Genomic DNA, 13045 nt, shown 5'->3' with positions numbered 1-13045 from the left:
GGCAAATACTGTAAAACAAAGACAACCCCAAGAATTTCAAGAGGAAGGCATCAGATTAACAACCTCCATTCAGGCTGATGCCCTCTATTGTAGCATTAATCTGGTTTATAATTATGTCATCAGTTCATGTGTGTTTTAATGGGGCAGCAGCATCCTGTGTTCATGTCTGTTCAGTAATTGTTAAGGACCTCATCCCACTTTTCACATCCTGAGTACGAACAAACAGAACGTTCACCAAACAGCACACGTTTACATCACGCCAGGTCCTGTGGTGGAATAACACAGGTTATTAATTACATGGATGCAGCAATAGATTCCACTTAGCTCACACACACGCACGCACGCACACACACACACACACACACACACACACACACACACACACACACACACACACACACACACACCAGTCCAATGTGGCAGTAAGCTCTTGTGTTTTAATGCATTTTCATTACAGGTCTTCCTGCGCTGACCGGACGTATTCGTCTTCTAAAGTGTATTAAATGGAAATCATCAAGCATTCGTATAAAACGAGGCCTCAGATTAAGAGGATTTGGAGAAGTGATGCTTTTTATCCACCATGAGGTTGGTTATGGTGTTCTTCGCTGTCACATTACGACCACCCATGGGGGCACACGCTGATGTCATCCAACCCTATTGTGTGTGGGATGGCTGTGACCTCGGAGAAGGGAAATCCTACAGACTCTGACTGTAATGGGGGTTTTACACGAAGCTGCAGTGACTTGGTGTCTGTGATGACATCTGTGTTGGAGCACAGCAGCACCCACGTGAACGTTTCTTCCTGGTGTCTCAGGTTTGTCTTCAGCTTCTGCTGAACATTTTCCACTAGAGAAATACGCAGATAGAACCGTTCCAGGGCAGTTTTGTCATACCCCTCCATGGGAATGAGTGGAGCTGTAATCTGGTCTTCCACTTCCCCCTTTTCCCTGCCCCACACACGCAAACATAAGCCCACACTTGTTGGGTGCATGGACCGAGCGTTGGGGCTCAGGCTTCAGCCTGCAGCATTTATTTTGACTTGAATGTCTGTTTTATGTCTGTCGAAAATGTGTTCTGCCTCGCCAGTTTTCCCCCTGCAAATAGGAAGTCAGATTAGACTCGGTAGTGCTGGAAGTGGTGGATATAAACACTCCAGACAGCCTAAATGATTAGTAATGACTTTTCAAAACTTTAGCGCAGCTCCTTTTCCTAAGCTAGGCCTCTGTGTTCAGAGCAATTAATAGGTTGTTTGACCAGAATTCAAACCTTTCCTTTCTGTTTGCATCAAGAAATCTATTTGTTGGACAGAAGATAGAGGAGCGTCAGCTGGGTTTAATTAAACCACCGTTTAATCTGCAACAGAAACCGAAAGTAAAAAATGTTCTGCAAATCCCGGATGTCAGAGAAATCTCTGCTGTGATTGAGGAGACTTAGGGATACCCTGATGTATCTGACACGTTCAGTAAAGAGTGGACACTACTGTTGTGATACCGTGTGATGTACCCGGGGGGCCACCATGTGTGAAGGGACACCAATATGTCACTGGACATTGGTGTTTGTCTGAGAAAATACATTTTAAAGACTACCAAGCTGCATAACTGGTCTGCCACAATATGAATGGTCTGGATATCTTTATTTATTACATTGCACATACTTTTTTATATTATACGTATCTGTTTATTGTGTATTTTACTGTTAGTGTTGCCTTTCTGTGTATTAAGTCAGCTTTTTTTTTGCTCTTTACACTCTGCATTTCTTTTTTGTGCACCAATCCTGCTTTATGTGCCTTTAATTGCCCCTTGGGGACAAATAAAGTTTTCTGAATTTGAATTTGGTTGTAAATGAACTCCACAAGCCAGCACCCAACACTAACGGCCATGTTCACACACAAGTTACTCAAACACTGCATGAAGTTGTCAAATTGGTTTCACCACAAATTCTAAAACAGATGCAATCAAATGTGATTAAAATATATAATTGGGGGAATGGTTTCAAAGTTGTTTCTAAAGCTCTGGGACAAAACATACGTAGAGAATTTCTAAAACTCCCTGAACGCACACACAAAGGATGCAAAGTGAATTTAAGTTTAGTTACAGCTGTTTGTTTACACGTGACTCCAACCAAACAGAACGTTTCACCAACATAAAACATAGTAGTACCAAAGGTAATGATGTGGGACGCTGTGCAGCTTCAGGACGACAACAACTGACCTTAATTCTCTCTGAAGGAGGACTTCAGGTCGTTGGTGTGTGAGTCGATGCTCACTGACAGCAGGGTCATGGATCAAGGCTATGATTCCAAACACGAGTGTAAGTCCACCTCTGAGTGGTTCAAAAAGGACCTGAATGTGGTTGAGTTGGGTAAGTGAGTGCTAAGCCTAAGCCTAACCCCGACCCTAACCTGTTGTGGGTGGCAACTTGCTCTTAAAAGTTGGAAAGTGAATTTGTGAGCCAGAATTCTTAGCATCCGATGAAATGATGATCAAATCATCTGAATAGTAGCACATAAATGCTGAATCCTCCAAAAAGCTGCACTCTAGCTGGAGCCCCGATGCAGGCAGGGAGATGTATAACAATGCAAACTCGTCACATTTGTAGAGGCAGCATTAAGACGTCAAAGCAGACCAAAGAACTCCTGTGACCAGATGTTTCTCGTGTCAAGTGCTTCCACTTACGTCGGACAGAAAGTTGGCACACGAGGCTAAAACGGCTAAAATTGGATTGAATGCAAGCTTTGGTTTTGGGAATGAATATTAATGTCCACTTCACTGCTGTCAGAGGAAGAAGACATAAGCTAGATTTATGGTCTGCCTAAACAAAGAGTAAATACCCGTGGTGAAATTTTATTCATTCTTAAACTAATTTATTTGAGTCTTTCTCAAACACTTTTTTTGTTGTTTTTTTCTGAAGTTTTCTGACATTTTGTTGCTTGTATCATTGGATTTGATTATTTTGTAGCAGCTGCAGTGTGGTCGTCAAACTAAAAACAAACAGGAAATGAACGTCACACGTGAAATTCATGCAGTTCGGTTTTTGTTAGATTGTATAGGTTAAATACGATTAGTTCTAGTTTACAAATGACCGATGTCCGATTGCCCCGTCTGTTGGTGCTGCTTCTTCCTGTACTTGATCGATTAATCAGAATGCAGATAATTTCATCATTGACTTTTAAACTGTATCTCATTTGTTGATATGTCACTTCTTTCCATCAATTAAGCAGCCTGAGTTTATAGAGCGCTACTCAAAGAATTTACATAAAGATGCTGTACAAGCAATAGAAACGAGGTACTTATAATTTTTATGTTTTAATGTTTTTATGTGGGTTTCTAGTCCTCCCTTGATTTCTTCGTCGGACCATATCATCAAATCCTTTCTTTCCTCCTTCTCCCATGTTCACATTTTTCGTTTGTTGATGACAGCCTGCTGTAACTTCCTGTCGCTGGTCTCCAAAAAGTGCTCTTTGTTTGTTCACGTTGTGAACAAACCGTGGATCAGTCGGATCTGGACCGAGACCACCTCCTGATCTGAGCCTTTTAATCTGGATCTTTGTCCTTCCAATTTGACACCTACACACCAATTCTTCTCTGAACAATAAGAGTCCTCACTAGGCCAGACGGGTGTGAAAGTGTCCTAAACTTCAGTCCTGTATTAATGCTAACACCCTCATCCAGTGAGGGAAATGCATCTCTGCAGCTCTGCAGACATGGAGTTGTGGTTGAACTTTTTGCCCTAATTACTTTCCTACTAATGTCTGCAGCTTGCCGGAATCACTGTGGCTCCCTCCAGGCCCACAGCCGGCTCTGATGTGGCTGGGGTGGGTTGGGTCGGGGATGCTGGTTTTGGAGCAAGTGGAAGTAAAAAACAAAATGGGCAGGAGGGGAACATTTTTCTGCAGTACAGTTTTTGTTTTCCAGTTTTCCTAGATTGGGTGAGAGGGCATTAGAATGCAGAGCAAAAATACAACTTTTCCTTCCTCTGAAGTTCAGCAGTCCTCAGTTTAACACTTTCACTTCTTTCTTCCAGCAGTCAGTCTTGATTTCCCCACTGAGATTGTATTTGTTTTGGATTTTCACAGCATATAATTGTCATTTGTGTTTGGGGGAGTCTGTAAAATTTTTCACCAGTTGGAAATGTGGTGACGTCCCTTCCTTGTAAATGAATGCATTTCCCTGCTTTTTAATTCCTCTTCAGGCTTCTTAGTGTGCTTTCCACAGCCACATGAAGTCTTGTGGTTTTGATCCCCTTTACTTCAGGTTCATAAAAAGAAGTGTGCAGATTCCCCCAGCCAAAAAGAAAGTGCTCTTGGAATGAGAGCCACACTGATGTGAAACTGAAAAGAACAGATGTCAACTTGTTCCATCTAGCAGGAAGTTCACACACTAGATTGGTGATAATGGAACAATAATGAGAAAAGCCCCATCCATGGTGGTTCATAATGAACATTTGAACATCATATTCTCTGGCTTTTCCTCCTCTGCCGTCCTGTGGCTCGGTGGCAGCCGGTGTTTAACATCGAGCCCGTCCAGAAGGATGTGGATTTAGCTGCTGTGCCCGCTGGTCGCTTCACAGCGTTGTAATTAAGGATTAGAAAAATCCAGGTTTGGATTTTGGAGACCTTGTCCCAAGTCAAGTCAAATAGTTTCTCTGCTGTGGCTGATCCCTGCCACTAAAATTGAAAGATGTGCAAAGTGTGGTTTGGAAAATGATTTCAGCAAAACCTTTTTAGCAGCTGTGCCGCTCCACTGACAGCGAATTGATAATTGGTCAGTTTGCCGTTTCCCAGAAGACTAAAGAGACACGTCCACAGTTACTGTAGCGCCTGAACAGAAACTAATGGAGTCTGTAGGCTGTTCTGTTAGACTGTAATGACACCATTGATAGACTATTGATGAGATTCAAAAGAACTGCTTTGAACTACATTCATCGTCCAAACTTTCTTGATGCTCTGACTGTTGTTGCTGCATTACTGGGTAAACATTTCCCCTGTAAGTATCTCAATCTATCAATTAAATGGGTGATTTTTGGACGATCACATTTATCAGAGGATGTAGCCCAGTGGCGTAACCCCTAATTCTGATGGTTAAGATTGTTATCCAATTTCCATGTCACTGACACACCTGTCAATACTTAGGATTCAGTTCTAATTACATCCCTCCAAGGTGGTGTTGTGTTGTAATGTCAGTGTTTGTGTGTTCATCCTTTACTCCACCAAATATCTTCACAAGTGTTTCAGATTGAAAGATGAAACTAAAAACACATTACTCAGGCAGCAAAGGGGATGAAGATGAGATGATGACCTTGACCTTGAGAAAATTAAGTCATGTTAAAATAATGTTAGCGTACAAATTAAGATGTCAAAATTGAATACCACTAGCTTTAGTTTAACAGAGATGGCCTATCTCTGTTTATGTCTAATATATCTGCATTATGTCTAATATATCCTCTTAATGTCTAACATAACCTCACAGAGCTGCTAGTCCAGTGTAGTTTTTAGTGTGCATAGAAAAATGACTGATCTTTGATATCATTTGACCACAAAAAATAGAATCTAAACTTTATGTGAAGCATAAAGTATGATGATTATTGTCTAAGTCAGACAGCATCCAGTAAGCATTGCTAACATGTTTAAATGCTGTAATGTATTGGCTGTTCCGTATCTGGCCAGGATGCTCCCTTCTGTCCTCAGTGTCTGAACAAGTGTCTTGTCCCATCACAGGAAGTAAATGAGCTGAGCCTCCTTTCCTCCATCACCCTCATTTTGTATCCTTTCAAACCCAAGGGCCACTTTGAGTAATAGTAATTGACACATTGATCTAATAGGGCCATCATAATAGGCCTGTTACTGAGCTGGGGAATGGTGCCCGGCGTCACCTTAACATGTGCAAGGACTGACATCCCGCCATGATCCATAATGATAATTGTGATTTAGCCTTGCTTTCAACCTACGCCCCAACGTCCCCGGCTTCAGGAAATCTCATTACGTCTGACCCTACATTGCCTCCATTAGAACTGGGTCATTTGTTAAAATACTGCAAAAGCAAAACAATTGAACCTTGTGCCATTTTGATTCTATAATAGCGGGTTATCATTGTCCCTTTGAATCAATTCCACGGGCCCGTTGTTCGGGATAGAGCTTAGAATTGGATTGATTGGGCTCTGATAATGCTGAAATCAATGATGCAGCCGCCTGAAAGTAAATTATCGTTGGTTGAAGTTTTTCTATTAATCTTAATGGCTGTTGTCTTGATTGGTAATGGTAGCCCAGATTGCAGCGTAAAGACCTTTGAAATGTTGACGGAGACATTCAGGGCCGTCAAAATGGAAAAATGAATCCAGGATCACTTCAAACTTCTGTGGCAGTTCTTCTATCTTGTCCAGTGAGCTTGTCTTGGGACAGCAGGGTGAACACACACCGTGTGCGCGCACACACACACACACACACACACACACACACACACACACACACACACACACACACACACATGCAGTCTGGAGACAATGGTTTAATTCTCTGCCTGGGTTTAGACATCTGAGGGCTCACTTGGCGCCGCTGTCCAGCTGCCTGCTTGGGAAACACACAATAGCCACTGTAGTGTATGCTTGTTCAAACGCAAGTGCACGTGACACGTGCACTTCCAGCGGCTTTAGCTCGTGTATCAATCATCAAGATCCTTGCTGGATATTGTTGCCGCAGTTTTTTCATCTTACATTGCTGGGTGTGTGTTCCTGCCTTTGTCTGCCTTAAGAAAATCAATTGTGTGTCAAAGTTCTGCCTCTGATGCAAAATAGCATGTTTGTGTGTGTTGGCAGCGATGTGTGATTGCTTTATCACTAGGTGATGGAATCCTGTTTGTACTTATGGTGTCAGGTCCTGAGTGAGCTTAGAACTGGGGTTTGGGGTGGGGTGGGGTTCCTCCTTGCTCCGTGCCCCTTGGGCCTGCCCCGTGCGCCCTGGCAGTGGCGGCCGCTGCCTCCTCTGGGTCTATGTGTCTATGTGGTTCTCGGTGCCCCCGGTGGCTCTTCGGATGATGGCTTCTGGATGCTCCTGGCTGACGGGGTTGGGGGTGCTTGGCTAGCGCGGCCCTGCTGGGTTCTAGTAGCCTCTCTGGGCGTTGGTTTCATCACACATGCATGTGGGTCAGGGCTTACCAGCTACTGTCGAGTCCAATTGTTGAGAACCGTTGGGTCCCGTCAGAACGTGATGAGTCTCTCTTCAGACATCACACCCATCTCAGGCCCTCTGTCTTCCTCCTACACTGGTTTCCTCTGGTGGTCTATTCTACACTGTCAGGACCTCCACTAGTCTGGCGTTTTATAACATTATTATTAAGGTATCAGTTATAAGATGGGATAAAACAGCCTAAACCTCTTTCACTCCAACACCACTGCCTGTCTATCCACTACCTTGTTTGCGTTTTCTCTCCCTGTCTCCTTTTGCTCCCCCCTTAACTCACAGAGGTGCAGCACTCCCCTCTCTGGCTCACAGTAGGACATTCTAATAAAGACTGACAATTTAGTTCCCAGAGAGGACTGGTGACGGTCACATGCACGCATTAAAATATATAAAAGATTTTGCTGCAAGACTAAAACAAGAATTGATCTCATAAAAGGTTGACCCACTTTTATGGGGACAAACTATGATAATACATGCAGACAAGACAAAAAAAAAAAAGAACTCCAAAACCCCTCTGTTGGTGAAGTTTACAGTTTACTGGCCTAAGATATCGTCACTAGAGGTTTTCCAAAGCTGTTGAAGTCAATCCACTGGACGTTAAGAAAATTCTTGAACATGTTTCGTCTCTCATCCAAGAGACTTCTTCAGTTCTTCTTTGCTTCAGAACTGAAGAAGTCTCTTGGATGAGAGATAAAACGTCTTGAAGAACTTTTTAACGTCCAGTGGATTGACTTAAACAGCTTTGGATAACCCTGACATGGGTAACTGAGAACAGACGTCACTAGAGGACGTCACTAGAGGTTGTTGTTCACACATAAGGCTAGGGTTAACAGTCTTTGGACTTTTGTTGTAGTTCGGAAGGCATTATTTTACACTTAGAAAGAAGCTACAGAACCACACGGTCTCAGAGTCAGCCCGAGATCATCAAGGACTACAATTCTCACGCTCTGAACAACTTCTGCTGTTCATTATCCCATACATGCAACACAACTTCCTCAAGCAATAGCTTGCAGACTCTAACACTGTTTGGCATTTTCTGTCATTATTAAAGGAAAGACATAATACCAGCAAATCATGGCAGACATTAGTCAAAGACACAGACCATGTCATAACACCGAGCTGTGATGGAGGGAAGAGGTGAGGGGTGAAGGGAAGGGTGGCTGGTGGCTCCGTCGTCAGGCCCATTAGGAGCGTCCCTCACATTAGAATATTTAAACTGTGTTCAGACTGGCTAAACCAGTGCACTGCAGCATTCTCCCTCTGCTGCTTGAGTGGACAGTGTCGGTGGGCTTGGAGGGTGGCTGTTGGTGTCTGGAAAGACACCGGGATCTCTCAACAGATCTCCGTCTGACTCTTAACCCAACTGTCGTTGGTTATAGTGTACAGGTATAGTGTAGTGTTTATTTTCAATGAAATATCCCAAATAGTCCTAAAGGTAAGGCTTTAGGATCTCCTTTGTAGGTTCAGGGTCCAGGCAATGCCCCTTTACGTCTCAGAACCATTGAAACTGCAATCAGCGAGCTGAAGCAGGCTAAGTAGACTGTTGAAAGCACTCGACCCTACAGCTCAAGAAACAAAAATAAAACCACATTTCACCCCTGCATCCTTAGCCAGCTCGGCACCACGGGCCTCGCCAAGGGTGACAGAGAATACAGGCCCATTTGAAGCCGGGTACCGGGGGACCGGCGGTAGTGGTGGGTCCTGCTTGATTAAGATTTATGTCTCAACGTTCCTTTGCCAGGAGCGGCTGCCTGGCGCTTGATCGTCTGCCTCATGCAACCCTCTTCTTTGCTTTGTTGATAGAAAAGCTTCTTGTAAATGTGTTGCATGACAAAGCTCTTCCCCTCCTGCCCTTCATTTGATTCCCTTTCATTATGGACCCTCAGAAGGGGTTAGCCAGTGGGACATAGTGGAAACAAACACTGCATGAATTCTCCAGAGAGCTTCTGAAACAAACAGCGAGGGGATGATTAGAGCAAAAATGTGGCCTGATGTGCAGCTAATTGGCAGCGGTTTGAAGTTCCCTTCCTGCATTCTCAGATTTTCTGGGACGGACATCAGTTTGTTGTGTCGTGGTCAAGGGCTTCGTAAAATGCTTAAATGAACGTTTTCTAACTGCCAATTATATGTATCAGAAGATGTCTTTTTAAATAAGAGCTGGTAATTGCCAACATCTGCATCCTGCCCTGAAGAGGACCGCGTTCGGTCTGATCATGTGACCTTCTTTCCCAGGGCGAACCCTCCCTACTCCTGTGCTGACCTGTATTCACTACGGACAGGAGAGATGGTCAAATCAATCCAGTTCAAGACTCCCATCTACGACCTCCACTGCAACAAACAGTATGTCTGCTGGTCCGGCTCAGTGTCACAGAGGATGAACACGCTGCTTTAATTAACGTACGCATTTCCCCTCCTTCTAGTATCCTTGCTGTGAGCCTACAAGAGAAGATTGCAGCGTTTGACAGCTGCACCTTCACCAAGAAGTTCTTTGTTACAAGTAAGACCCAAGATTTTTGATTCTACTACGTACTGTATGTCACACGTGTCAAACTCAAGGCCCGGGGGCCAATTGTGGCCCTCCACATCATTTTATGTGGCCCACCAGAGCACAAAGGGTCAGAGTGTCTAAAATAAATAGGTCAAAAGTGTGCTTTGTCCAAAAACTACATTTCCCACATTGCAGTAGTTAATGTCCTAACTTGTGTCTGATTTTATTTTTCTTTATTGATTGATAGTTTGATCCTTGATTGATGGAGTTCTGTGGGTTTAATAACCTGACAAATGAAAAGGATTTATGTTAGAACAGAGAAACAAACAAACATGTTTTTTCTGTCTAACTGTAATGTTTGGAACTAGAATCAGTCAGAAATTCAGTTATTTAACATTAAGGAGTAGTTACATTTAGTTACATTACACTGAGTTACATTTAGTTACATTTATTAGTTACATTAAGGAGTAGTTACATTTAGTTACATTACACTGAGTTACATTTAGTTACATTTATTAGTTACATTAAGGAGTAGTTACATTTAGTTACATTACACTGAGTTACATTTAGTTACATTTATTAGTTACATTAAGGAGTAGTTACATTTAGTTACATTACACTGAGTTACATTTAGTTACATTTATTTGTTACATTAAGAAGTAGTTACATTTAGTTACATTACACTGAGTTACATTTAGTTACATTTATTAGTTACATTAAGAAGTAGTTACATTTAGTTACATTACACTGAGTTACATTTAGTTACATTTATTAGTTACATTAAGGAGTAGTTACATTTAGTTACATTACATTGAGTTACATTTAGTTACATTTATTAGTTACATTAAGGAGTAGTTACATTTAGTTACATTACACTGAGTTACATTTAGTTACATTTATTAGTTACATTAAGGAGTAGTTACATTTAGTTACATTACACTGAGTTACATTTAGTTACATTTATTAGTTACATTAAGGAGTAGTTACATTTAGTTACATTACACTGAGTTACATTTAGTTACATTTATTAGTTACATTAAGGAGTAGTTACATTTAGTTACATTACACTGAGTTACATTTAGTTACATTTATTAGTTACATTAAGGAGTAGTTACATTTAGTTACATTACACTGAGTTACATTTAGTTACATTTATTAGTTACATTAAGGAGTAGTTACATTTAGTTACATTACTCTGAGTTACATTTAGTTACATTTATTAGTTACATTAAGGAGTAGTTACATTTAGTTACATTACACTGAGTTACATTAGTTACATTTATTAGTTACATTAAGGAGTAGTTACATTTAGTTACATTACACTGAGTTACATTTAGTTACATTTATAAATGACATCTGGCCCTTTGATACAGCCGTTATACTGATGTGGCCCTCAGTGAAATGAGTTTGACCCCCCTGCTGTAGACCAAACACCTTTAACATGTACCTTCAGACAGCAGAGCTGTCAGTGATCCTTACAGCTCCTCCATTCCTGACATTTAAATGTCATTTAAATGTTTCTTGTGAATCCATCCTTTATGTGTTTTTTGGGTTTATTTGTTTGTTTCCATGACATTCAAGTCAAACTGTAAGGCTTCTGATCTACTGTCTGTCTAATGCTCCATCCTTCCCCAGAGGCTAAAGAATATCACTCTGGTAATTTTTGCATCATCTTGGTGATAAACACAAACCAATGAATAAAGGATGAGGACGATGGTGGATGGACGTGCGTCTCTTGCACTCTGATGCTTTTGATGAACTGTTTTTATTCTCAGGAGCTGATTGTTAATGACTTCTGTGCTGGTTTAGGCTTTTATTTTTAGACCTGTGTCAGGTGGATGGAGGGAGGGGGGCAGCTCCATGCAGAGATGCATCATGTTTATTGCCACTGGACGTATATTTTATGAAATGATGGCTTGAATCGTCAGCGGTGCAAACAAGCAGCGCCAGCTGCAGAAGATGTTCCTTTTCATTCTGCGCATCAGTAGGAACATTGTCGAACATGATGAGGGACAAACCAAATAAACACCGAGCAGTCAGGAGCTCTGCTGCAGCGGGACGCCCGTTTCCCACAATCCCTCCTGGCGGTACCTGCCCTGTGCGCTGAGGACGGCCGTGAAAGAAAGGCCAGACTGTATTACAGGGCCATTGCTGTCTACTTAAGTCATTGACTGGAGTAAACTGACCTTACTGCGTGGCTTTAATGCGTCTCCTCTTTGTCTGCCTGCCTTCCTATCAGCGTCTGGACCACAGGAAACCAAACATACTCAATAGTTATTAATCGTCTCTGAACACAGGGCCTCCTCCTCCTAACGTTGTTTGGGCTGTTTGGTCCTTAATGTGTGCCGCTCTGCTGGGGACGAGCCGCCGCTAGGTGGGCTCTGGTCCTGCAGGGGGGCCCAGAGTCCTGTCCCGTGTCTGGGTTTGTCCTTTAAGTGAAGTGAGCTCTGATTTGCCAGTGGAGCCGCTCAGGGATCAGGGATTGATACGCGCTGTGATTATCAATCAATGCTGTCTGTTACTGCTGGCTAACGTGGATATCAACATTGATGGTACGAGTTATTATCATGGATATTTATAAGATGCACACCAAACTTTATTTTCTGAACTGTTGTCATATGGAATCATAAACACCTTTTATCACAGAACCTAGACGGTATCACAGTGTTCTCCCCCCGTACCGTCATGTTATCTGTTACATATCACATCCATGTTAGAGAACACACTTCATAAATACATGCTGATCTCTTTTTCTGCATACTTTTCTAGAGGAACTTTGAGCTCTTTTATTAAATCTCACCAGGACATTTCCTCGTTTTATTTTTTATTCATGATAAACTCTTGGCATTTTTGGAATTTATGTCACAGCTATGGCTTTTCAGCCTTTCAGTCCACTTTTTGTGCAACTAGAATAACACGAATCCTCAGAGTACACTTAAAATTGGGTCCTGGACTGGTGTCTTGAATGAGATGTGAAGCATCCTTACAGTCGTGATTTCTGTTAGTGATCTAAACATTTTAGGTCAAGATCAGTCTTAAAGATCTTAAAGAAAAAGGCTCTTGTTTTTTGTGCAGTTCATAGATTGTAGGTGGGTCATAGATCATCACCTTCTTTTATAAAAATGAAGGTCATTCAAAACTGAATGGTGCTAAAGCAGAAAATGGTTGAATATTATAATATTTGTCTTAAAGTTGTTGAAACACCAATCAATCAATAAATTAATCAATTACAGTAGAATTGATAGAAACGGATTCAGCGACCACGATGCTCAGCAGCGTCTTCCTGCGTCTGGTCCTCTAAAGTGTTAACCCTCCCTGATGCCAGCGTGTCTGTTTCCTTTCTCTGCTCTGCACCCAGGATGTCAAACACATCTTATCTCACTG

At 42.1% G+C, this 13045-nt stretch overlaps 1 protein-coding gene across 4 annotated transcripts in view; it reads left to right on the top strand.

The window, feature by feature from the left end:
- The window catches only part of bcas3 (BCAS3 microtubule associated cell migration factor), a 275380-nt gene that overhangs the window by 19214 nt on the left and 243121 nt on the right, over positions 1 to 13045 (top strand). For all 4 annotated transcript variants that reach the window (XM_068318311.1, XM_068318310.1, XM_068318312.1 and 1 more), the window contains exons 8-9: positions 9406 to 9513; positions 9594 to 9670. In XM_068318311.1, coding sequence (XP_068174412.1) covers positions 9406 to 9513; positions 9594 to 9670 — 185 coding nt within the window. The remainder of the gene's footprint in view (positions 1 to 9405; positions 9514 to 9593; positions 9671 to 13045) is intronic.

Source organism: Antennarius striatus, chromosome 6 (assembly GCF_040054535.1).
Source record: "Antennarius striatus isolate MH-2024 chromosome 6, ASM4005453v1, whole genome shotgun sequence".
Taxonomy (NCBI): domain Eukaryota; kingdom Metazoa; phylum Chordata; class Actinopteri; order Lophiiformes; family Antennariidae; genus Antennarius; species Antennarius striatus.
This window is presented reverse-complemented; position numbering and strand designations above follow the sequence as displayed.